At 50.1% G+C, this 27,036-nt stretch overlaps 1 protein-coding gene across 1 annotated transcript; it reads right to left on the bottom strand.

Annotated features, from left to right (window-relative positions):
* Nucleotides 1-573: 573 nt before the first annotated feature.
* LOC144179974 (uncharacterized) lies at nt 574-26,829 on the bottom strand. The gene is made up of 12 exons (XM_077708389.1): nt 26,818-26,829; nt 26,163-26,441; nt 25,772-26,030; nt 22,603-22,643; nt 21,962-22,044; nt 21,362-21,523; nt 19,903-19,965; nt 19,029-19,153; nt 15,526-15,647; nt 11,871-12,117; nt 6,186-6,300; nt 574-914 (listed from the first exon to the last, which is right to left on the bottom strand). The coding sequence occupies exons 1-12, from the start codon at nt 26,827-26,829 to the stop codon at nt 701-703; spliced, it is 1,722 nt and encodes a 573-aa protein (XP_077564515.1). The 3' UTR covers nt 574-700.
* Nucleotides 26,830-27,036: the final 207 nt, after the last annotated feature.

The raw sequence follows: 27,036 nt of genomic DNA, 5'->3' as shown, positions 1-27,036 counted from the left end.
TCGAAGAGACAAGCCTTCCTGGCACTTAGTGCAGCTTTGAAATTGACTAGGTATTGTAGAGTGTGGTGTGTGACTTTTGAGAAACCTAAGTTCACTTAAACTGTGCGTTTGCGCTCCGTGTCAAAATGTACCTAATGTCTCTAATGATTAATGAGCTGTGGGGGCATAAGACGCCCTTCCACATTTTCAAGGAGTTACATGTGCAACTGCGTTTCACATATTCCCTAGGTTCAGAGTGCTGCCTGCTCTTGTAGAAAGAGCAACATTAGTTACCAGTGAGGCTACACTTAAGGTACCACTACCCTGGGAGCACCTTCTGGGACAAAAACAGCGCACCCTCACCAGAACAGCATTTTCCAATCCTGGCCGAGTATTCAGGTGGATCCTCCCATAATGTTCTGCCTTTGTTCTGCACAAGGCCATGCTGATGAATTAATAAATGAAGGAGTTACTGTTGGTCACCAGCACAGGTGAATGCTTCCAGAGTGTATGTTGCAGAATAACCGGCGACAACTCTGTTTAGATCATCAGCAACGAATACAACTCCACATGTCCCAAAACGAGGTACCCGGCTAGAGTCACAAATGCATCAATACGGTCCTTGTAAGACAGCTACATTTATTATCTACTACCCTCGAAAGCAGTTGCCATGGTGACGCCCACAGGCGTATGGCGGCCGCGAGGTGTACGGGAGGGGCTTTCAAAGGCCCATGGCTGCCACAAAGTCGGCAGCCGAGTTGCACTGCTGCAGGCGCCTCTGCCATCCGAGCAGCTCGGCGAAGATGGAGCGCTCGTCGCGCGCCCGGGGCCCGGACACCTCGGAGCGCAGCTTGTGGACCACGTTGTCCACCACGGCGCCAAGCCACATCACGTTGCCGTAGAACTGTGGCGCGTCCCCGGCTCCCGACAGGCCGCTGCGTGGCCAATGGCGTGGGCCGTGTGTTCCCTTGACGTCAGACTTGTGGTTGTTTCAAACAATAGAGATTGCCCTGTGAATCTCTATTTACCTTACATCATGCGGGGTGTAGGCAGTCTTTAATGCCCCCCGTATCATTAATAAAGTTTGATTCGTTCATTCAATGCGCCACCATTGCCGTAGCAGAGGGCAGACTATGGTGCCATCACGCCCGCTCAACACTGCAGGCTCTTCGGTTATCGATGCCGGACTCGCCACAGGCTCTTCGAGGACTCATGCAGCCATTATTTAGGAATAATCCAGTTATTATTTCCAAGGGTCAGCCCCTGGAGTACACGCAAGTTGTTTGCGGTGAACCCTAGATTTAAAAAAATTCCCCAGTCAATTAAGCCCGCCTACGGGATTTCAAGGCGAAAGTCGGAGATTATCAGGCTTTTACGCTTTCATTTTATCGTCTTTTGAAGCCAACTACCCCGACAGGCGGAATGACCGCAATTGACGTGACAGCTCCCGCACACCTTCACCTGCACATTTTCTATGCACGGGCCGTCGCGTTCACTTGGCACTATAGGCTAATACTTGTTTCATTCTGTTTGGCGTGGTGCCGGTTGGCGCTGTGGTCAGCGCACCTGGTTGTTTCTCTTGCAACCTTGGTTCAGTTCAGATACCACACGAAACCAAATGTGTTTTTATTGCTAGAGGAGCTGTTTAAGCTTAAGCGTGGTCCTATGGCATTAGCAAAAAAAAAAAAACAGCAAAAGAACTGCCTCGCCAATTGAGGGTGCACCACCGCAGATAGAAAATTAAAGGAGTACTGACACCAAATTTTGACGCCTAAAAAATGATATAATTGGCTTCAGTAGTTTGTACAGATGCCTCACAGAAATTTTTGCAGCGATCCGAGGCCGGAATCACATCTAAAATCGATTTTGATTGTCCAGGCCGCGAGCTTCCACAAATCGGCAGCACTAGCGAAATCGCTTTCGGCGTGACGAAACACCGGCCTGCGTGTCTGGCCGGTTCAGGGTGACATCATGGGGCTCTTCGATTTACCGTCTCGGGCTCACCGCGGACAGCCCGCGGGTAGTCCGAGGATTCCCCGAAGCCATAGGGATACATGGGAAAATCGAATGCCGGACTGCTTCTCGGGGAGTCCGCGGTGAGTCCGAGACTGTAAATCGAAGAGCCCCCATATAGTCGTTTTCGGAACCGGAAACGATATCCTGCGCTGCTGTTGTCGGTGGTATTCGTTTGGGCAGGAGACGTGGGCGTATATAGCTGTGTGAGCAATGCTTGTAAACGTTGCGTGTTCGACGTCTTTGCTCTTCAGTTCGTGGCCGGTGCATGGTGTTCCCTTGCACAGGTGCCGAAAACTGCGCGGTGCCGGCACCGCGGCGGTGCGCGTCGCCGAGCTCGCTTAAGTTGTGCTATGGCAAGTACTGCTCGTGGAAGCCTGTCCGAGCAAATCGACGCCGACGCCAAGATGCATTATTTTCCACGCGACGACATGCAGCGCTAAACGTGGACTGAGCTCGTGCGCGGCGGCGGCCGCAAGAACTGTCGCCCAAGCCAGCGGGCTCGGGGCCCAAAGTGCTTCAAGGCCCTCAACCAGGACCACATCTTCGAAGGATGCAGCCCGTTCCCCGGAGGGAGAGCAGCACTCCAATCACCAGCCCTAAATGACCAACGCCGCCTTGCAGATTTCGTAAAGAAATTTGTTAGAGGTGCCCTGAACTGAGAGTACCTAACCCGGCTTGTAGTTTCGCAATAAAGCTTTATATATTCATTCGGGGTTGCACGGGTCACCTTGGGTGTTGGGCTTAGTATCGTGGCGACTATATATTTGTTCGCTGGTATCTGTACAACTGCGAATGACCATCCCTTACACAACTTTTCACCACACTATCGTCCCCTCTTTCGCATATGGAGCTTTATTTTGGCAATAATTTCCGTTTCAGCGATCGGTGACCAAGACATCTGCCGCGGCCTGTTTTGATTCTAGCGCGCAGGTGGCGCCATCTTTCGGCCGCTCGCTGCACCGCGGTGCCGGCAGTTACTGGGTCGGAGCGCCGAACCTCCGCTTCCGGTCAGCGTAGGCTTACCATCGCGGCAAATCTCTGAACGCCACTTTTAAATTCAGCGCTGATAACAACCCCTAGCACAATATTTCAACACACTAACATCTACTTTCTCGCATGTGGAACTTCTTTTTCGCGATCAGATTGATTAGAAGAGTGGCGACAAGCTGTTGCTATCACGGTCTGCGCCGGTTCGAGCCGCAGTGATATTAAAAAACGGACGACGGCGAAGACATAGCCGGCCTAATCGCCTGGCCAAATAAAGTTGTTCTGTCTGTCGGGTGGCAGCGACTCATCCGAGTCTGACGATTCAGACGACATGTCGACTGCGCGGGCGAGTGCGGACCATGTGCAATCGTAGCAGACGATGCGGCGAACGCATGGAGTAAAATCCCTCGATCGGCGTTTAGCTAAAGCTGATGAAGGGACTTTAGCATGGAGGAAAGAAAAAAATTCCCCCGCATTTCCCCGAGGGGGAGAATGTGAAAGTGCGAATGCACGGTTGTCGGCCCGCTTGCGGCGCTTGCGCTCGGCCCCTGCAGCCCACCGCCTTCTCTTCCATCTCTTCCATCGGGTTTGTAGTATCACGTGTACACCACGCAGTTATCAAGCCGCTATAACGCCGCTGAGTCGCCAACGCACGCCGCTGACGACGTAGTTTGAATGCGTTAAAGATATAAGGCGCGTCTAACACTGATGTCACCGTCGCGTCTGTGGCTTGGTCGGTAGCGCGTCGCGCTGCGGCCCGCAAAGTCCTCGGATCGAAACCTGGCGCCGGATGCTGTTTTTTCTTTAAAGAGCACTGCGGAGCACTGCGGTTTGGGGTCGCTTATACGCCTCGAGATTCGCGATCGCTGCGCCGCCTGCCGCCGCTTCTCCGCGGCGTTTGCGGGATTAGCGCTGCGTGGCTGATAGGTGGTCATGCAGTGTTTTGGTTCTCTTTCGCTTCTCTTTGCCTTTCCGCGCACTAAACAACTTGTTAAGGTGACTTCTGTAAGCTAACTGCACGTTTAGGGCGCTTAAAAAAAACAGCTGCGTCTTGGTAGAGCGCTCGAACGCCAACAAGAGCTACCCGGGGAGGCGGTTCTGCGCCCTTCTTGGCCGCTCTTGCGGGCGTCGGCGACGGCAGCAGCATATCACAGCTGGCACCTTCGAACACGTCAGCACAAGTGAATTCTATTTATTGTCATCTCCTTTAGACATGACATTGGCAGTGTGAGAGGTTGTTTTGTTTTGCAGCGCAGACAACAAATGCGGCTTTGCTTCGAATATGTACGTCGTAGAAAAATATGTTTCGGGGACGTGATAACCCAAAAGCGTACACAAACTTGTGCCTTTTATGGGAATATAAGCCACGCGAAAATGTTAAGTACACTCAAAGACTGTGCATTGTCAGATATGTGCCCACTCATGCCCTATGGTAAGAACCAAGGTATATGTTAATTAAACCACGGGAAAATGAATGGTGTGCAAGTCAGGAATAAATAGAATAGTCGTACGGGAATAAAAAAAAAACGAGAGCAGCTTCTGAAATGCTAAAGACGTTTGTTTGAGCTAGGTAGTATTCACCAGACCAACTAGATGCGAAATGCAGTGATATTTCGCTAGACAGGGGGGGGGGGGGAGGGTGAGGAGGAGGACGCTCCACTGTCGTTGTTTACAAATGCGGAGCGAAATCAACAAAGGAACGTTTTATTAATCACACACACAAGCTGCGTGTTCACTTTTCGTTTGTTTTTCGCCTTCAACGAACGGCTGATCATTCGGCGGACGCATTTTTTGAAGAATACAGGGTAAGCAGTTCACAAGTAATACGAGGTGTCGTTGAAAGAGTTGATTGATTGATTGCAGGGTTTAACGCGCCGACGCAACGCAGACGATGAGGCACGCCGTAGTGGAGGGCTCCGGATTAATTTTGACCACCTGGAGATCCTTAACGTGCGCCGAAATCTCGTACACACGGGCTCGTTGGAAGAGTGTCGTATCTGATAAGGGTCTCTGATTTCGGTTTATCCTAGATTCTGCAGCCTCCTAGTGTCATACGACGATGTTTCGAAGGAGAGTTTGGTCGCGGACGCGGATTACTCTATAAGCCCATCTTCGCGCTTCTCGTGGAGGATAAATGTAACAAATGAATCTTAGCGAGCGCTCACCTCGGGACAAGACGACCCAGCATTAAATTTGTCGTCGTGTGCTGACTCCGGAGTGTAATTTTGCATTATTAATCGTACTTCTTTGGTACAATGTTTGCGAAATTTATGCAGCATTGGCTTGTTCAGGGTACTGATATCTGATGTGATATTGGCAGGCGTAACTTGCGTGCTGTCAGGTATGAGTGCTCCGCTGGATTTTGCAGTGCACAAAGTCGATTTACATCATAGTGTGTATGGCCGCAACATGACCATCGGAGGAAACATTGCTTACGGAGACACTGCCACTAAATTTCAGGGCAGCGGAATTGCAATCAGCTGCATGCAAATGCTGGCTTTGGGACGCCGGCCTGTGACACACGCCCGGCGCTCATATAGCTCTTTCTAAGATCGCGTCATAAACGTTTATACTCTCGTGAACACACCAGGCTTGCAAACAGAGTGCCAGCTCCACGTTATTCGGCATTTCGAACGCGGACAAACGGTAAATCGCTGTCTTTAACGAGCCCCAAAAGCAGCGCCGACAGGGGGGAGCGGGCCGGGGACTCCCGCGCCTGCTTTCGAAACGGGCCGCTAGGGGGATTTCAGTGGCGCCCCTACAGGCCGCGCTCGAGGCGTATAAAGAGCATTCGCTCTTAAAACGTTCCTGACGTCACGGCTGAGACCGTGACGTAAGGCTGGCCCGCTTGCAGGCTGGCCTTCGAACGGCCATTTTCCCGCGCGGCGACCAAATTTAAAATTGGTTGCAATAAACGTGCTATAATTAATTCTGTGTTGGCGGCTGACGGCTTTCGGTTCGATTTTCGTAATTACTGGGCCAATAGGTATTCTTTACAACATAAAAACTGAAAGCGAGAAATTTCGTGTCAGTACTCCTTTAAAACAGTGAAGCCGGCCAGTGAAACCGCAGACAGAATATTATAACAGTGAAGGGAGGCAAGAACCCTATCGTCTCCCGGTGCCATTGCAGAGAAGGAATATGGCATGCACATGCAGCCAATTATTCAATACAGCTGATCGCGCAACGTGGATGGCACATACCTGCAGTTTGAGGACGGGCTTCCGAAGGCGCTGTCGTAATACGACGAGTTGTCGTCGTCCTTTCCATCTGTGCGGAAATGAGCGACAATCACATCGTTACAAAGGCCATAATGCGCTGAAATACTGCGTCACAATGCTCCATTGATTATGCAACCAACTTTTAAATTAACTTTTAAATAATGTGATTAATTAACTATTAAACACCTAAAAAAGAACTTATGGTGGTTTAATGAGCACCAGAAAGAAGAATGATAGGATGTAGCTCTTAACGACAGTAATCGAGCGCCTTGGGTTAAGGAGCGAACATTCGTGAAAGACAATATCCTAGCTTAAATAAAGTATAGTTGCGCTGGAGATCAGGTACGGATAACTGACAGCTGGTGGAAACAGGAGCAGGTAATGGAAGGATGGGACAAGATCATTTGGAGGCAACGAATGGATTCGAACAACGCGGGATTAGAAGAGTTGGAGGAGGAGGAGGAGGAGGAGTAAAACTTTATTTTATGAGAAGAATAAAAGAGAGTTTGGGCCTGTGGCCCTCCGCACAGGTGCAGTCCCTATTCCGGGACCCCATTTGTCAAGGCCGCCGCTCTCGCCCGTTGAGCTAGAGAGAGAGAGAATCAACTTTACTGAGCTCGAAAATTCGATGGTGCGCGCAGGCACCAGACGGGGTGGTTCCCTATTCACGGGTCCCGTAATTGTCTCCAGCAACTCCTGGCCCCTGGCCGTCAGAGCGAGCTGAGTTGGCAGGCCGGGGCTGGACAACAAGGTCTCCCATCGCTCGAGGGGTTGGGTATTGGGGGTGTTGGGGGAAGGGGAGGTGGGGGGTTCTTGGGTTCTTTGCACTCTACTATGATGTGTGCCACAGTGCCTCTTTCCGTTTTGCAGAAAGGGCAGAGTGTGTCGTGCTCCACCGGGTATATTCGGTGTAACCGAACGGGATGCTCTAGCGATCCCCGCGCGTGCGCCGCAGGATCGTTTGCTGTTGCCTGGTCAACTGCGGGTACGGTTCGGGAAGTTTGCACCTCGCGTTTCTGTACATATGAGTAATTAATGCCTTTAAAGCTCGTCACGGGATACGGTAGTTCAGCCGGCTCGTCCTCGGCCCGGATGGACAGTTCTCGGGCGTGGTGGTCCGCGAGGGAATTGCCCGTCCCGGAGGCTTGTGCTTGGAGAGAATGGCTCGCGCCGCGGGAGAGATCACTCCCCTTCGGAAGCTTCCGTAGGCTGACTTGGAATCTGTGACCACGGTGTCCACACTCGAGTGCGACTGCCACGGCTGCTTCTTCCGCAACGGCTGAGTCTGTCGTCCTCAGCGACGCGCTGACGATCAGCTTGTCGATGGACGTGGCTACCGCCGTTGCTCGGTCGCCGTGTTTTCTGAGCGAGGCGTCGGCGTAGAGTACCCTAGGGTTCTCATCCAGCTGTCGGGCCAGCGCCTAGGCTCGCGCGGTCCTCCTCCCTTCGTCCTTCCCCAGTTGCATGTTCCTGGGGAGTGGCTTGGTTTGAATGGCCTCTTTTCACTGCTCGGGAAGGGCCCCCTTGCTTGGCAGTGGTTATATCTGCCATCCTATTTTCCGTAGGACGACCCGGATGTGCTCCGTTTGACATAGCCGTACCATGTGGATTTGGTTGGACAGGTGAGCCTCGATCAGCTCCTCCACCGTGTTGTGGGCGCCCATGTCCAGCAGTTTCTCCGTGGAGGAGTAGATCGGCAGGCCCATTGCCTGCTTGGTTGCTTTACGCAGCATCCGGTTCAGGGTGTCTGTTAGCCTTCGTTAGCTAGGTACGGGGCAAAGTAGGTCACCCTCGACACGACGAACGCCCGCACTACACTCGGTTACAACTCAAGAACGGCACCACCTCATGTAGTGTATCACTCCGCCAAAGCGCCGGACCCGTGACGTCAGTGCGCGCGCGTTTTGAAAGGGGTTTGATATGAATGCGTGATATCGTCTGCCTTGTCTTACGCAGTTTGTTTGTCGTCACTGGAGTCGTTTATAAGCATATGAAGTCCAAAAAATCACGGGAAAGGCTCACGCCATGTTCAAAATAATCCCAGTAACGCCCTACTTGCGCCGCGCGGAGAAACATCCGGCTACGGTAATAAGGCACAGCGGCAACTTGTGGATAAACGAAGGGGATAACTACTTAAGCACTCACGAGGAGCAACTTAAGGTTAAGGGAAAGCGAAACGCAGCTATAATGAAGCATAGAGCTCTGTGGGGGTATAACAAATATGAAGTAGTAAGAGGAATGTGGAAAGGAGTAATGGTTCCGGGTCTCACGTTTGCGAATGCTGTACTCTGCTTAAAATCAGACGTTCTATCAGGCCTTGAAGTAAACCAGAGAACGGTAGGACGTTTGGCCTTAGGCGCGCATGGAAAAACAACTAACGAATCAGTTCAGGGAGATATGGGCTGGGCGTCGTTTGAAGTTAGAGAAGCTCAGAGTAAAATATGCTTTGAGATGAGGTTGAGGGCAATGGATCAACGAAGGTGGGAAGCTAAGGTTTTTAGGTACTTATACTTGAAAAGCGTGGACACGCAGTGGTTAAGAAAGACTAGAAGGCTAACGATGAAATACGGAAAGAACAGTGGGGAATCCAAAACAGCCAAGGTAACCAAAAAAGAGGCAAGGCAGATTGAAACGAATAAATGGAGGGAAAAAATGGAAGCTAAAACGTCGTTAGAGATGTACAGGGCTGAGAAGGTGAACATCAGAAAGGAAAATTTCTACGATAATTCCCAGGGCAGTGCTTTGCTTTTTGAGGCTAGAGCAGGTTGCCTGCGAACTAAGAGTTTTGTGGGGAAGTATTCACAAAATGATGGGGTATGCGTGGTCTGCGGAAAAGAAACAGAAACTATGCGGCACATCGTGTTAGAATGTGAGGGTATCCATCCAAATCTACATGAAGGGAATATTGGGCTTTCAGAAGCCCTAGGATTTAAGGGTATCACAGAGGAAGTTACCTTCAAGGCTGTCGAGGGGACGAAAAGAAGATTAGAATGCTGGTGGACGAAAAGCAGAGAGGGGAATATTGCCTAGGACAGTTACCACCTGTAACGGAAAAAAAATATTTTGTGCCTAATAAGCTTTTTGTGCCTGCCCTAAGCAGCGCTAGTATTGAACCAAAAGTGTAAAACATATGTATATTAGTCCTTTTTGGTAAGATGACATGTCATCACCCCGATACAAAGGGGAAACCAATAGAAATCATCATCATCATCATCATCATCGGTGCCGTTTTAAAGGGACACTGAAGTGCCCTGTTTCGACCACTCTGTGCGCGTTTACGCGAATTTATTTAGTAGAAAAATCAATTCGAAAATGCTGTCCTCCTCTCTTTACGCTCGCCCATTTTCTGTGGCGTTTTCGTGTGACGTCAGTAGGAGAGGAGCTGACAATTGGCTGCGCTACTGCACGGCTCGCCGCCCTTACGCGACCGAGTCAGTCGGCCCACCGTTTAGTCCGCCGGCCGCCGACGGGTCGTCGCAATTCGTTCGATCAGTTGACACTAAGCTACAACACGTTTGGGAATGGAAGAATGCGCCTTTCTTTACTTCGTTAGTTTGTACACTATATCTAGCTCCAAGTCAAGGTCGCTTCACACAAGCGCTGCACAAGCGCACATGCGACGCTTCGCTGACTGGTACGCCAGTAGGAAAATATAAGGACTCTTGAGGGCGGGAGAAGAGTCAGTGAAGTCAATATAGGTACTAAGGAAATAAAATCAACTGATATTTTTACCGTACAGCGTAAAACTAGGGTGCGGGAAGCACTTTTTTGCGCTGGGCGAACAAGCACAGCGGTCAGCAGCACGACTACGCATCTGCGAACGCTTTTCCGTCTACGAAATGCAATTGCTAGACGTTAGCTATTGTGGAAACTCGGGGGACGCTTACTGCACGAGCGCAATACAACAAATAGTCACCTAAGCTGCTTGAAATACTAAAACTAAATAAAAGTGTAAACTGGTTATACATTATATACCTGATATTTTCCCTTGCCGCCAGCGGCCCCCTGTGGCCTAGTCGTCTGGTGCGCTAGCTATGTCACCGCAACTGTTTTGCCAGTCACAAGTTCGAATCGCCGCTGGTACGTGCTTTTTTTTGTATGAGTTAACTTTTTTGTTTTTCGCCGATGTTTTCTATACTGAGTTCACCTTTTTTTGGGCCGCAACGTTCATTGCTCCACGAACTAGTCCACAGACTCGCGCAGGCTGGCACTGCCGCGCTAGCGAGTTCTCGTTGGCGTGCTGTTGCCATAGGCACCGACTGCTTGCGGGCAGTGGGCACAGGCCAGAATCAACAGACCCTTGGCCTGGTGCGAACACACTTTTTACGATACAGGCATGAGCGAGGTAAGCTCCAAATATGGGGCAAAAGCGCATGCATTTGAGCGTCTGCGGGGACGCGGAGGGCGTTCATGCAGTGCGTAGGCCTCAGATAGTGAATGTTACGATTCCAAGCCGTCCTGGTAGGCTTATCTTATGCATTTTACAGCCGACAACATGGCAGAAGCGCGGTACTACGATAACTGGGATATTGAGAATGCCCATCCAACGACGCCATCGAATGTCAAACATGTTGTTTTACAGACCGAAACCGAAACTTGTTTGATTGCTAACCTTGGGCATCGTCCAATCACGGCGCCCCCTCCTCCCAACGTCACAGCTTAGTTTGTGCGGCCGCCGCAAACCGCGCATGGTAGTTTTTCTTCTTTCGCGCTTTGTAAAATAATTATCGATTTGTCAACCGGATAAAAGATGAAAAGTGTGCTAATTTGAGCCAGTGTACACAGTGCAAGCAAAAACGGGAGCTTGACAAATTCACTTCAGTGTCCCTTTAAGTTGTCACCGAGTATAGGCGCATTGCGTTGTCTTCCTTTAGGCCTGTGTTACGGTTAGAGACCCTTCGTATCATGCTTAATATCTGTTCCGAGGTGTCTTTGATCTTCGTGACGGCCGCGTACGCTTGTTGGTAGCTTTGCAGCAGCAGAATGCCCAGGATTCTGATCTGTTGCGTCGGTTTGATGGCCGTGCCATCGATGCTGATGGTCACGTTAGGCAGCAGTTCCTTCTTGGGTCATCCTGGCTGAACCATGAGCAGCTCCGATTTCTGGGGAGCGCAGGTCTTTGCATATTCGTGTACGGTCGTTGCCGCCCTCTACAAGGCTTTTTACGCCCAGTCATCGGACCCGGCTCACTTCATCCACACCGTAAATCGTCGTCGTACAGCGCGTGGTCCACGCCTCCGATTTGCTTGAGTAGATTGAGTCGTGTTGCCCCTGCTCTTCAATCTGGCCCTCCGTTGAGCTAGAGCCCTTAGTTTATGGAAGAGGCTATCGGGCTCTTCCATAGGCTGCTGCTTTTGCTGCTGCTGCTGATGATGATGACGACGATGACCTCCTTTTCTTCCGTTAACGCATTAATCTTGCCCCTACTATTTTTTTACGTTTGAGAAGGATGCACCATTCTTGGGATTCTCACCACAATTTGATTCTGACTAAAGCTTGGTCAGGGTATGGCAGCTGATGGCGGTCGAACCACCCCAAGGTTACTAGTGGATGGATGGACAATGATGGTGATAATGACGATATAGAGACTTGCCATATGGCGCTTATGGGGGGACAAATTGACGCTGTTCTGCGATAAAAGCTTTGCTTTGCGAAATAGAGGCGTGCCTGGTGCCTCGTCGCTGCGGAAGGCGAAGGACACGCATCCGGCGACGTGCGCCTTGAGTCCTGCGCAGTCAACGGTCAGGGGCGGCCGGCCGGGGACGCGGTACTCGAGCGTGGTGGTGTCTGTGGCGAGCACGAGCAGCTTGTCCGAGTCCACGCTGAGGATCCTCAGGCCCACGGCCCGCTCGGCCACCGCCAGGCAGCACGAGGCCTGCTGCACCAGGCTGCGGCCCTGCACCGCGCTGCGAAGCTGCGCGGAACACGCGTGCAGTGCGCGCATTGAGTTGAAAGAGCTAATAAAACGATCGACACTGCTGATGTTCGTGCGGGTCCTTCAACACATTGAAAACCCTTGAATTTGAAACGCTTGTTTTCAAGGCCTTGAAGGTGTAGGAATTTTAAAGCAAAGCTTTACTACTTTCGTCCAGCTCTTTAGTGCAGGAAGCGCAAATGACGTCTTTTGGCCGGAGGCACACCCCCCGGCGACACACCCGTCGAAGCGCATCGCGTGATTCGCGGGGCCCGCTGTTGGCGCCTGCGGGCGCCGACAGCCGACCACCCCCACAGCCTCCCAATCATGCGGCACCGGGTCGTTTCGGGAAACGTGACTCATCTCGCGCCCGGCGAAGAGGAACGGTGCGTTCGCCGTAAATGAACGCCGTGTTCGCCCGGCCTCCTCCTGTGAGCGTTGCACGGAACCGAACGGCTTTGAGACTCGGTGGACAATACTGCTAAATGAAAGGTTTAACCAAGAGAAACCATGACTCAACCAGACTAAGCCAAGCTTTTGCTTTGCATATTCAAGTTTAGCTGAGCTAGCCGCAGCCATTTTTTTGTAGGCCATTGAAAATCTTTGAATTTCGTGAGTTTTCCGTATTGTCACGTGATGGCAGGGCAAAGACGAGACGAATGATGCAATTTGAAGAGATGCATTCTGTACACAGCAGCAATGACAGAGCTCACGCCAGGTGCGCGCCAGACACTTCGTCGTCATCGTCAAAGTTCTTGGTTAAATGCGCTGTGAGGCATTCCCCACTCAGTCCAGTAACAATATCAATAGGCACAAAAGTGACATGAGGCAACGTACACGGACGCAGTAAATGTTTCTTGGTGATCGTCTTTAGCGAATAGATGCTCGTATTTTGTAACACACCGAAAGTTCCGCGTAACTGTAACAAACAAATATACGAAGTCGTTCAAGAATAAAGCGTCACAGGAGCTATCGTTTCGACAAAGGGCCTTTTATGAAGTGAAGTCCACTTGTTGAAACGATGGGCGCAGCAACATTCCCATTTTTTCCCAATGATTTCTCATCATTTTAAGTATCCTTGTTGTATTAGATTTTTCACACAACGTGTTCTCCTTGAAAAGGTCCTTGAAAACACTTGAGAAAAACCCTTAAACATTTCTCATAACAACCAGCATGATCCCTGTTTAAAGAGGCGGCCAAGCCTTGACAGTTGGGACAAGGACGCACCAAATGAAAATTACCGAGGTTATACGCAGGGATCAGCTTTTCAAGGATGACGGTATAAAAAGTAAACGCAAAAATTTTGCCCGGTCTGTAACCTGAACGAGACATGTAGAGATATTGGGTTTGCGGTTAAGCTCGCTAGTGAGTCATTGAGTCGGTAAGAATTGGGTATACCCTCAAACCATGACCAATATATCAGTAGATCACGTGAGCTGATTGTTTTAAAGAAGTCTTTACATAACTGCAGCGACACGTAATTCAAGCTCTGTAACCTTATAAGAAACTTCTCTAGGCATCCTCGACACTTTCAGAGAATCGGTGGCATTGCCAATTGCCTAGGTGTCCCGTTGCGTTATTCTATGGAACGCGCGAGTTCCCTGATGAGTGCCCGTCTCTCGCCGGAAATCCTAATGCTGCGTTTACCTACAGTGTTGCGGCGCAAATTTTCTAAAGATAGCTGTGACAACAGCGACTCCTAGGAGGCCCTATAGACTCTCTCCCCGGCACTCTAACTACAAGTGGTCACGATATCAAGTGTGCCGTCTTGCGAAATCAAGAACCACTTGTGCCGCTGTCGTCGCGATAAACGTTGAACAGGGCAAATTGTTAGTAGCTCATCAGCATTCACTTTGCCTTTTACAATGCTGTATGCCGTGCGCGTAGCAGAAAAGTTGTGCAGTGAGTTTGGGCTTAGTTGATTCAAGATTAAAGCTGACAAAGCTGGTATACCTTAAGTCTGTCACTCGCACCCTCATTAACGCGGCAGAAACAATTGCTCTAAATCGGGGGTCGTCAAACTGTGGCCGCTGTCATGACGTCAGAACCGCTGCACCTTCCTTTGTCGCTTCCCAACTGAAGTCCGAAGTGGCAACACGTACTGACCTCAAACGGGGTTAGACAGGAACGAAGATAACGTACTACTTCCATTCGTTGCACTGGTCCACAAAAGGGGGATCAAACTTCAGCCTTCAGAAAAACTTCAAAATGAACATGATTTCCAGTTTTGTACAGTATTGTTAATTCGCTAAATTTTCCCTCTTCGCGTGTAACCCCCCCATCGCCCCTTGGTTTGTCATCCGGCCCCCTCCGTGTCGGCCTCACGCATTTAGGCCCTCGGCCTAAAAAGGTTGCCGACCCTCGCGATAAATGAAAGGTAGGACGGTGACGTTCGAGTGACAACCTAAGCACCCACCGGACGTCCGTCGGCCGTCCGCCGTACGTCCGTTCCGGCTCTAGCGAACGTCCGTATGACGTCCGTTTCAGGGCCGATGGACGTACCATTACATCCGTTGGACGTCCGGTTTTAACACTTCCGTACGTCCAGACGGACGTCCGAAATCGGCTGTATTTTGGATGTTCAGTAAAAATTTCCCGAATAACATAACGACAACCTAACATTCTTACAACGAATAGTACAGTACACAGCGCAAGGCTAGCGCACTACCGCGCAGAGTCGCATACATGAACACAGTGAACTTGCTTCACACGTTTCGTTAGCGGTTCTCAATTCATATATATCCTCCCCCAAAGAGATCGTCGTTGGAGTTGGTGGAGAGCTTCAAAAAATGTAAAAAATAGGCTCAATATTACTAATATGCAGATGAAACTTGCAACCTACATGCCAGGGTGTTGCTGCACAAAATCCTTGTACTTGAGAAGCACAGTAGCTTTTTCGTTTTTGCGTTTATATCCAATTTACGCCATTATTTGATGCTTATAGCAACTTTTTACGGCCGTTGGCGGATGTCTTTCGGACCCGCCGCGGTGGCTCAGTGGCTAAGGCGTTGCGCTGCTGAGCACGAGGTCGCGGGTTCGATTCCCGGCCGCGGCGGCCGCTTTTCTGATGGAGGCGAAAAGCAAAAACGCCCGTGTGTACGAGATTTCGGCGCACGATAAAGATCCCCAGGTGGTCAAAATTAATCCGGAGCCCTCCACTACGGCGCGCCTCATCGCCTGCGTTGCGTCGGCGCGTTAAACCCCACGATCAATCAATCATCAATCAGGATGTCATTCGGACTTGTACATCCGTTTCTGGATGTCCACTGTACGTCCGAAAATGTACGTCCATACATGGACATACAGTGGCCGTCCAAACTGGGCCTTGGATGTTCGGCTGTATTTCGGACGTCCCACGGACGTACGTGGTTACGCAGGCCGCGTAAACACCGCCTGCAAGCGACTCACCATTATTCGGGACAGCGGCTTTCCAGCGTAGCACAGCTCGAAGACGACGAAGTGCCGAGTCAGGCAGCACTGGTTTGTGCCTGGAAAGAACCAGTTGTCAATCAGTGGGTCCTCTGCGCATGCTGTCAGTAGAAGTATACATGCAAATGCTAGAAACGCAGGGGTGCAAAAAAATGCATACATGCGAGGAGGAAAAGTTGCAAACGAGAGATGTTATGAGGGAGAACGTGCACTACGAAGAGATTTTTTTTCGCACAGCAGCCAATGAAAACTATACAAGAGTGCAATTAAACATCACGAAGTGGTTATGATTCGTACCCTTTTTTTTATTTCAGACGTTCGTGATTCGGACAATTTATTCGAGTAAAATGTGTTTTCATACACTTACACAATAAAAACTGTAAAAACTGTCGCATACATAAAAAAAAGGCTAACTGAAATAAATAATAAGCTCTTAGAGCAATGTGCTCTGAGTCATTTGTTCCAACAAGTATGCGGTAGATCGGATCCTATCATTCTAATTCGAGTGTATGGGAGATGACCAACCCCCTGAGGCACGGCGAGTTACCGCGTGTGATTAACGACGAAATCAACTATTCGAGCACCCCGTTGAGATGAATGAAAATTACTATGCGCGATACAGTGGTTATTTTCTTTTCCAAGACAAGGCGAGGAACTCCGACAAGCTCCGGTCGGGTAACTTCAGCGCACCCCGAGGACCAAAAGGTCAACATGCCAACTACACAATTACCAGTAGGACACCGGGAATCTTGCATCAAGTCTGTCGCACACGCCACAGAGAAAGGATTTTTCTCCCTCGCCATAAGTGTAAGAACAACACGGTGCATCTTCGATTTGGCAGCCCCAGAACGGAGGTGTGTATTCGGGGGATTCCTTCAGACAGACCACGCTATAACAAAACAATAAAACAATACAATCGCAGAAACGGACACCGCATGGCATTTCGGGAAGTCTTCGCTGTGTCTGGCAGTCAAGCCGAGAAAGGAATTGGCTAAACACGGACGAGAATTCGCCTGCCTGTATAATCCTCCGAAGTTGTCTGTGTCCCCGTGAGGGGTCCGGATCAATAAGAGTTCGGGTTCTTCGGCTTCCATTTGTAGTTGGATAGTTAGAGGGGCTAACCGGTGGGTAAAATGAAATCTGCGCTCAAGTTTTGAACTTTGTTACCATCTATTACATCGACATCGTTCGTATTTAACGAAGTAATCACACAGGCGGTCACGTCACCACTTGCACTGGTGCCGCTTTTCAGACAAGTCGAGATAGTGGATCCTAACTCGCTGATCACCGCAGTAAGAAAACCATTTCATCGTCGTTTATTACAAGCAAGGAATGCGACTCGTCAATCACTTCCACATGGAAGCACGGTCTCATGGTTTGACAAGAACACCGGAGAGGACAGATTGGCAGTGTTAGATTTTAAAACCAACCTAGCCGAACCTGGCTGTGATGACTGCAGTTATCTCTTCTACGGCCTTCATGGCTACTCCTCCCTGCCTTTCCTGTCGGTCGCATCATGTTCCCTTGAATAATAACGGATGTTATGACTACAACAATAGCTAATCCACGCCATCATACTGCGGTAATCTTGCTGTCATCCCCATTTTCTTGTGTGATGGCCTTAATCTTTCCGCAAACTTGTCGGCTTCCGTAAAAACGACGGGCAAAACAAACTGCAACTGTCTGGACCGGGGAATCTACCACAAGGTTCCACAATCTCCCTAATAACAGTCATCGGTTCTGGTCAATTTATAAAAACACCGGAATGAGGTCCGTGGTCTCCAGCACTCTATATACGGGGATAATATTGTAGTATTAGGGACCACACTAGGGAACCCTGCTAAATCGGAAGCATTCTTCAACGACATTGAAGCCAGATAGGCCGTACTCACCCAATCCTGCACGAAATTGCGAGCTAGATAAAACGCCTCTCCGAAGAGAACATCCAACACCGATTACGAACTCATCAAAGTTTAGATGCACAAGAGCGGAATGAAACGGTCGATTGCAGCGGGACTCTAAGAGTACTTGTTCCAGCTTTTGGCAAAAGAGATGGCTAACGCTACCGTTGTCGCGGCCAGGTCAGTCTGAGCGCAGTCATTTTTAGATTGCTCTATTGTTTTCGTGCTGTCCTTTTCACAGTAGAATTATGGAATTACTAGATGTTCTGTTTGGAAAACTGCCCAGCAATAATTATTTGAAGGAACTACCTACGCATGGGTTCTGCTATTTTAGTCGGTATTCATTGCTGATGATAGCCACTCCTGCAATGTCTCGAACTGTGAGCCAGCACTAATCGCAAATGAATGAATGATTGAATAAAAAATAAATAAACATCAACGGGTCACAAATACAGAGCGGGGCTCCAAGAATAACATTTGTGCCAGTTCTTTAACAGTTCTGTGACATCTCGTATCTTAAACTCGTTGCACCTACATCTACTCACAACTTGGTAGGTTTGCAGCCATCATTTGCAAGGTGTACGATGATAGCTCCCGGCTGATTGTCAGAGTGGTGCAAGCAAAGTGGCCTGGCTTGAATGGAACCGACAGCCTTGTGCCATGTCTGCGCTAACAGCGCTTACAAATATAACTGCGACAAAGCGCAGGGGCAGTTGCTACAGCAGCTTGGGTGGTCTCAAGTTATGCTACCACCAGTAGAGACATCACAGAACACGGCTGAGCTGTGCAGGAGCATAGGCGGACCATTTACAGCTCCTTTGCTCGAAAAGATATCTGCAAATTCAGCGCAACTAGAGAGCATAAATTGACAGGTGTGAAGCGGCGCTGCGCAGCGCTGCGGGAAGCATCAAATCATGATACATTTCCCGGCACCGGTTTTCCTCGTGAGTCGTGATACCGACGTAATGCAAGGAAGGGTTGACGATCTTTACACGGCAGGAGCTATGTACACATCTGCGCTTCTTTCTCGTAGTCAAAATCTCCGCGCATGCAAAGTCATGGCGGGTGGCGGTTACTTAGATTTACAGAGACCTTTGCATGGATTGTACAGAAACCAAAAAAAAAAAAATGAAACAAAGGAGGTTACTCTTGATTTTGGGGTTTAACGGACCGAAGCTACACTTGGGCTCTGAGGCGCACCGTAGTGCAGGGCTCCGGATCGATCTTGACCACTTGAGGATGTTTAACGGGCGCCAAAATCTCGACGCACGGACGTTTTCGCTTTTCACCTCCATCAGCAAAGCAGCGACCGCGGCCGGGATCGAACCTGTCTCTTTGGGCTCAGCAGCACAACGCCATGGCCATTAAGCCAGCGCGGAGAGTAGCATAGTTTATTCAGAAGACCGTCCGATTAAAACCAGGCCGCACGAGGGAATTTCTTTTTACTCAGAACACCTTTAGCGGTGCCAGGTTAACTAAAGCCTATTGTACACGGCGGAGCAACGGCGTGCCGCCAGGAAGTATTCTGCGGGGGGCTTTATGAGTTTCCCTCGCTTCGGCGGAATGCATCGATCATATAACGTGTGGGGCCTTCTTTACCGGAGATCTCGGACGCCAGACTCTCGGCCAGGGGCTCGCTGGAACCACGGGGTATGCGGTGTCTGCGCAGCAGCCACTCCGGGAACCAGTCGAACACGCACGAGATCCTGCGTCGAGCACATGATGCGTCGCTATAGTACGGGACGCGAAAGGGTGCCGTATGCACATAGATGCTCTTATTTTTAGGCTTTAAATGGGCCCTGCTACACTTTCGATAAACGCCTTCCCTCTTTCCTTTGTGCCTGAAAGCGCTGCGAAATATAGTTGTCGCCAGTACAGAGCGGCACTGCGTGATTTGCTCATCGTAGCCAATACGAATTTCAGTGTTTACCTTGCTTTTATTGCAATGTTCTTTAAAGCGCTCGTCCTGTATATTCGTCTTCGGGTGAAAATTTTCTCGCTCTTTGCAAAATTATCACGAGCCAACTCGCCCAACAGCAAGGTTTATGAAACTCTTTAAAGTGGCCAGCGAACGCGTCCATTGCGCCTGCAATGAAAAGGAAGGCGGCCAATGTACGCGACATTGTAGGAGTGACGTCACTCAAACACGCAAAGGAGGCCCGGACCGAAACTAAAAGATCTTTAGACTAAGTTTACAAGTTATCTGATGGCCGCAATGCAGGAATATTTGGCTAAGGGACTTTGTGGCTTCCTATTCGGAGTAGTGGTTGCGCTCGTTCCGAAAGCATTTCGGATTTTCGAAAAGTTGAGAGTAGTATTGCGAATTTTCTTAATGCTCGAAGTGGCAATGATTTGCGAGCACGAAGAGTACAGCCCATGTTAAACAAGGCTTCTAAGTTTTTTCTTGAAAGAATTTCACAATGGTTAACCTGGACTGATTAAGGAAAGTACCAACCTTTGAACCTCGATGAAATTGGGAGCCCTGTAGCGCATTCCGTACAGCAGCGGGCTCAGTTTGCTGAAAGTAACGAAGAAGAAGGTGCCGCCATTATCATCTGTTCTTACCGGAGCAACTTACAGCGCTTAAATGATTTGTCTTACTCTAACTGCTTGTGCAGCATTGGTGTTACAGAGAGGACGCCCGCTGTTCATGTCTGCGCCCAATCGTCATCGAAGGTTGCCTTTAAATGGTGCTCCACAAAATAACACTTATGACGGCATCAAGGCAACAAAACACAGTCAACAGCGAGATAGCCTATTGCAGCGCTTCCTGTCAATATTAATTATACTTTATTATAAGTGTATGCATAATTTGTGGGGAACATTTATGACAATCCTGGAGATGCGGAAGCAGCAAGGCAAGTCAATGCTGAAAACAAATCTTTAAGTGTTATGCCGCCATAGAGTACGACTTGTTGGTTGGGGGCTCTGTTGCAGGTTATATTCCGAAGGCCAATGGTGTTCTTATGCTTGCTGCCGAGCTCTTGCAGCCAGGGGCAGATCCTGCGGGAACCCTCTGAGAAAGGGAGGGTGCGGATATAGTGGGACAACAGATACCTCGAAGAATGGTGCCAAAGGTAGGGGCCATAACAAGCATTGTAGGCTTCGTATTGGTATCGTTTGGGGCGCCTGGGGACGTGCTATCGCCCCGCTACTTCAAACCGTGGATATTAACAGCGCGGAAAACGAACCCAGGACAGAAAAATTGCTTGTTATCCCTTTGTTTTTATTTGCTTCGTATTTCGCACTGCTAGCATGAGAAAGTTACCTTTCCGTATCCAGAGGCTGCAGCCTATTGTGCCCTTCCTTTGTTCAGTATTTAGTCCCGCACCGTCCAGCCAGAAGTATGAGGGTCAACATGCTGCGCTATGCTATACCACTTGGAGCAAAATCTTATTATCTGCCTGCTGCCACGAGTGTAAAACGCGTTGAACACGAACATGTATACACATACTCAGCACAGGCGTATCGCCGAAGAGAAAAACCCGGGCCATCTCTACTAACGTGAAACCTGGTGAGAGGCGAAGGATGCGGCTTATAAGTGTATTCTTGGCGCCTTGGCGTGTTTGCCAACGGAGATGAGTCCGTTGGGGGTACAGGTATAAAGCTTTGCTGTAAAAGTCTCTTGTCTTTAAAGCGCGAAGCTCTCTAGCGCCAGGCGTAAACGAGTGTCCCGCTGTTTCATTAATACGCTTTACGAAACGCTCCAGCAACAGGCGCAATGTCCCGGTGCTTTTTAGCACGCGTTACGTTCTAGCGCGAGGCGTAAAGGAGTTTTCCAGTGTTTTAGTACCGTGACTACATGAGACGAACGACAATTACAACGACTACGACGACGACGACAGGAGACGCCAACAGCCCCAGCCCCGAAGGGGGCCCCTTAAACGGAGCTGTTTAAGTTAAAGGGGACTCACAGGTAGCACTCAATGGCGACGGCGATGGTCTCGAGGCGTCCCTTGGAGAAGCCTCCGGCGACGATGGGCATAACCTTGAGGACGTTGCGCTTGAAAGGCGCCACCACCTGGAAGAGCTCGCTGTGGCGGCCGTGGGCGAGCCACTTGGACCGGTCCTGGCTCCTGCACGCGGTTACCGAAGCAGTCAGACGAGAATGGAGATCATTTTTGGGCACGCACTCGCGGCGGTTTTTGAGCCTGCTTTTAATTCTTATAGCCCAAATAAGTAACCGCTTCTGTTAGACGTTCAGGCAATTACTGAAAACTGTTTCAGTATTACGTTCATCGTCATCATCACTCCTGTTTCGAGGAAACTTCTGCCTTCGTCGAACTTTGGCGAATATGAAAGGTTTATACATGTGGTAAAACGTGCAAAGTAACTCGGACATGCTGTTCGACGACTAAGGGGAGTAAAATGCGCGAACAGGAGACAGTGCGAAGAGGGAGCTTTGCTACCTTAAACGCGAATGCGTGTGCGCACACGTACGGGCACAACGTACGCGCACCACTTCATACCGCTGGAAGTACTCACTATGATCCAAGCCGAAGCAGTATACTTACCCAATGGGCAAGAAGGCGCTGAAGGTTAGCGGTGTCTCTTGGTTGCACAGGTCCAGAAGGCGCTTCGGGAACACTGCGACGGGCTGCGATATGATGCGACGTTAACCAACATTAAAGATACTAAAATCGTATTGACTCGTTGGATCTACTGACGCGTTGGATCTAGTGACTCGTAATACCCCTCCCCACCACTACCACTACCACCATTATCACCACTATGACATCCGCCTAATGGCGTGTTGTCGCTGATTTCGAAGAAGAATCTCCAAACCTTGTTAACATGTACCTACTCGAAAAATTAATGGACCGCCGTGTCACGTTGCGAATTCGAGATTAGCACGAGAGAGTGGTTGCCGCGCATGGGCCATTCAATGTTATGCTTACTTAAGCGTTAGTTTCAGCCTCAAAAGCTACCAAAAACTACAAGCTCTCCTCGGCCGCCCAATTTCACCATAGTCTAGAACGGAGCGCCCCATCAGTTGTGTTAACGATTTAAAATAATTCTAACAGTAAGAAAACCCACACTTTGGTAAACGCGTAGATTGTGCTACGCGGATGGTAATTTTAAATGCTTTAAATAACACGGCAAGTGTTCCTTGCAATACACTGATGCCAGAAAAAATGGTCGTGGGCCTTCTTACCCGTTTGACGCCTTGTTTTTTCCGTACGGCTTGGGCTGACTCTGAAAGACAAGCATGCGAGGGAGAAGTTACACCAAAAGTAGCACTAGCAGTAGTGGTAGTAATACTGCTACTACTACTACTAGGCACTACAGCAGCAGAATGGTATAAGCTTTTTGTTTGTGTAGTTGGGGTATGCGGTGACAAATACATTAGGGGTAATATAGTAGCGGTTATATTAGTTGCAGTAGCTCTGTTCCAGCGGTAGAGGTAGTAGCAGGAGTAAAAGTGCTGCAGTGGTTGCATTACAAACCATATTTAAGTTCGCTGTTTCACTGACCAAAGCTCTTGTGTAGCCGGGAATAGTAGGGAATGACCACAGTGTACGGCATCGATATCTCGCATGCGCAAGCAGTGTTTTTTTGTATAGCGCATGATTACATGCACCAGCCTTGCAGCTAATGACGTAAACCTGCGTCTGTACACTGATCTCTTCCAGGAACTGCTCAAGCACGGCTATTCAGGCATATTGGCCCGAGACTTATAAAAAGCGCTTGATCAAGTCATACTTCGAGGCCTCGCCCGCATGGCTCCTGGTGAGCGTGCATGTAATTACGTAAAGAAATTTTAGCAAATCGCACTGCACACTGCCAATCCAGCGACCTCCAGTCCCCCACGGGCCCCCCACACCAACTTCCGTCCATCGGCACTCCCCAAAATTCAAACCTCTGCCCCTCCTCTTTAATCTCCCCGTTTCCCAGCACCCCACTGTCCTCGACAATATCCATCGGCTCTGCTATAGCATCTACGCTGATGATATCACCCTTTGGGTAACTGGTAGCAGCGACGCCGGTATAGAAGCAACAGTTCAAGCAGGAGCCTCAGCGGTACAACAGGCAGCCAAGGAAGCTGGTTGAACATGCTCGCCATTGAAAATCTAAACTTCTCTAGCTATCACCACATGCCACCACCCCTAAAACAGCACCTTACCTGTATTTAATTCTTGACAATGCTACCATTCAAACTGTGATTCGCATAAAAATACTTGGTCAAGTCATCCAATCCAGTGGCCGAAGCCCAGCGGTCCTACACACCCTTTCCTCCCATGTAACACGGTCATAAGCCTCCTGAGGCGCGTAACTGCTAGGGGCCACGGCCCGAATTAGAAGGACCACTTCCGATTCATCCAGACATTTCTACTGAGCCGCATTACCTACTTCCTCCCATACCTATCCCTCTCTTCCACGGAGGTCACCAAACTAGACGGACTCATCCGTAAGGCGTAGGACTGCCCAAGGCTTGCGTCCTATACAGTTCCGCTGCCAAACAATCGTGCAACGGCGCAACCACCCTGGCCGAATTGATTGAAGGGCTTTGTACGGGCCAGAAACAAGGCCTTGCTGAACAATCATTTGGCGAGCTCTTACTGAAGGAGGCACAAACACATACTCCTTTTTCATCAACTCCAACGGCTCGCATTCCACCTGATTACTGAGACTACATAACGACTCGTCCACTCCTCCGTAATAAACGCTACTTATCATTTAACAACGTATGGGCACGAGCTAGTTGGTACTCCATCTAAACACCGTAGAGCGCAGTAGGCAAGACAAGGGACGAAGGGGACACGGAGTGAAGGGGACACGGAACGAAGGGCGCGGAAGGTGTTGTCTACAAGTTACCCCTCTCCTGTAAAAGTGCGTACATTGGTCAAACGGGTCGATGCCTCAACACGCGCCTGCGGGAGCACCACAACAAAGTGCAGAAAGGAAAGGAGGGCAATCTGGCAATTCATTGCCATGAGTGCGGCGAGTGTGAACCCTTGTTCGATGCATGCACTGTGCTATTTCGAGACTCTGATCAGCGCACGCGGGAGATTATCGAAGCAGCGGAAATGCAGAAGATTGGTGACTGCGTAAGCACGACGTCCATATCTTTGATCTCGAAGGAGCTGGCCTTCTTGGATGGACGCTGCTGATTATGCCTGCATGGCGAGGTGGCTTCGCAACCTTTCGTGGTCACATGAGCGTGATAATCTTTCCTATTTATATGTTTTCGTGTTGTTAATAAAATTCAGTTGTAAGTAGCGCTCGTCCGTGTCCCCTTCGTTTCTTGTCTTGCCTACTGCGCTCTACGGTGTTTAGCTACTTATCATACTGCCTGACGAGCTGCTCCAGCTCGCACCCTCGTTTCCACTCCACTCCATCCCTCCCCCCGTTAAGCCCCTTTTACGTAGGCGCTGCAGTACAACGGCATAAACCTGCCTTCACTGTTAACAATAGCCGTCGTCTCCTCGCCGACTATCACTCCTCTCACGACCCTCACAATTCCCTCCACACCCCCCCATGTTGCGGAAGAGGTGGCCATAGCCCTGACTCTCGCACACCGGCCTTCCCGTGATATAACATTATCCGATTAAAAAACAGCCATCACAAGTTTCGCTAGCCACACTACCTCCACACTAGCCCGCCAAATTCTTCAAAATTAACCACTCCACAATCTTAACCCAGCTCCTCAGGTTACCGGCACACGTGGGACTAGACGGCGCGAAGTAGGCCCATAAGGCGGAACGAGCACTTCGCGGTCCCCGTGCGCCTCGCAAAGGTTAACCCACCAGGGACTCCCTCACCACTTATCTTGAGGTTACCGACTACCACCGCCTCTCCCACAACACGCTACCCACGGCTCACCCATCCCTAACCCCCTCAGAGAAACGGCTGTGGTGCCTCCTCCAAACTGAATAGCTTCCCAACGAAGGCGTAAATCATATCCACCCATCTGTCTACTCCGCTCACCTTTGCCCAGACTGTGGCGCTAAATCCATAGTAAAACGCCACATGCGGTCCTGTTCCCCTGATCCCCCAACCCATCTTAACCTCCCCTGACCACCGGAAGGAGGCCCTGGGCCGCTCGGAGGAAGACTCCCAGCGCACACTGGTCGCCCGGGCACAAGCGGCCGCGGCGGTCACAGGCGGGCCGGGCACAGCGGGCGGGTAAAAGGGGGCCGCCATGGCAGACCCCTAGGCCGGAGGTGTCAATAAGACTTATAAAATGACTAACAGGATTAAACACTTTGCGGAGGCAATACCCGAGGAGTCTTCAAGGCCTACGAGACGCTAACAGCCCACTCGTCGACACTGTCTTGCAGGCCGACCCTGCATGCCTATTGAAAGAGGCTGAGCGCGCTCACCTATTGCCCGGTCGTCCAGCATGCCATGTTCGGCCTCTTTGTTGCCGCCGTCATTTAGGCAGTCGTCCTCGCTAACGGACGAGCTCACGGTCAGCAACGGCTGCTTGTCAAGCACCGGGAACGACCAGTCGGACAGCCGTCGACGCCCGTCCATGGTGGAGCTGCTGGTGCTGCTGGTACTGCGCCGGCCGCCGTAAATGGTCGTCAACAGCACTGCCATTCCCACCAGCGCGAGTGGTAAGACGACGTAGAGGACCACCTGAAGGCAGACGAGAGCATCGCTGACGATTCCAAACTGAGAAAATGAGCCAACAAGGCCTAGTCTACCGGCCGAACAATGGGAAGAATAAGAAGTGTACAGGTAAACATGCTAGAAGATAGGTTTACAAACCTGGTTACGGGAGACAAACTGGAGGCATAGCTGAACAAAGTTTGCCAAGAGTCCACCAGAAGCTCGGCCGTTGTCCCTGGAGGCGTATTCCGAGGTAATTTGATCACCCGGGACGCTTTTGTTGTCCGGCTGAGGAGAGACTAGTTCGGTCGGCGGGACGTCAATGCCACTGAGAAATGGCGGCTTGTGCGCGGGTCCCTTCTGCTTCCCTTGTTCATTCAGCTCACCAATCTCCTGCTGCAGGCGATATGCGTCGTGGCCGGAGACGTTCGGTACTGGCTGCGGATGCCGTGAAGGAAAAAATGGGGAAGCTGGCCGGGAAGCCACCGTGACGGCGAAATTAAGATCTGAAAGACCCAGAAGGAGCAGCGCCGCGACAACGGCACGGACCATTTTGCTGTGGTCAAGACTAAATCGCCCTCGGGCCCAAAAAGTACGCGAGGAATACCCTGAAACAACGGCAATGGCCAACTCTGCGGCCACCGAGCGTTCAATGTTCTTCAGTTTCTTCGCAGATTGCAAGCGCGTTCGTGGCGCGTGCTCTTGCTTCCAAACGACTTATTATTGAAAATGATAATGCTGATTCTCGTACAATACCAGCGTTGTGATGATTATGATGATGATGACGTCCTCATTAATAATGGCACGCACCTACCTTGGTGGCCATTTGAACATATCAAAGTGGGCTACTGTGTTCACAAGATAACATATTTTAAGCACGTTGCATGCGTCACGCCTGACACTCACGGAATCAGTTGTTGCACATCGTCTTTGGAGTGCAAGAAGAGCTAACAGCTGGTTTGAGGAGTGGGGAAGAGGCCAGAGTCAATTAGCGTAGGGAAGGAATGTTTATGGTGTTTTAACACAGTCTGTG

This window comes from Haemaphysalis longicornis, unplaced genomic scaffold, assembly GCF_048455015.1.
Source record: "Haemaphysalis longicornis isolate Haplotype H1 unplaced genomic scaffold, Haemaphysalis longicornis Haplotype H1 scaffold_4, whole genome shotgun sequence".
Lineage (NCBI taxonomy): Eukaryota > Metazoa > Arthropoda > Arachnida > Ixodida > Ixodidae > Haemaphysalis > Haemaphysalis longicornis.
This window is presented reverse-complemented; position numbering and strand designations above follow the sequence as displayed.

Excerpts from the sequence above, each read along its gene's own strand:
- LOC144179974 (XM_077708389.1), bottom strand. Across the intron at positions 19,966-21,361 it reads GTCGCCATTGAGTGCTACCT|CAAACTGAGCCCGCTGCTGT; the intron begins GTGAGTCCCCTT and ends CGTTACTTTCAG. Across the intron at positions 19,154-19,902 it reads AATTTCATCGAGGTTCAAAG|GATCTCGTGCGTGTTCGACT; the intron begins GTTGGTACTTTC and ends TGCTCGACGCAG.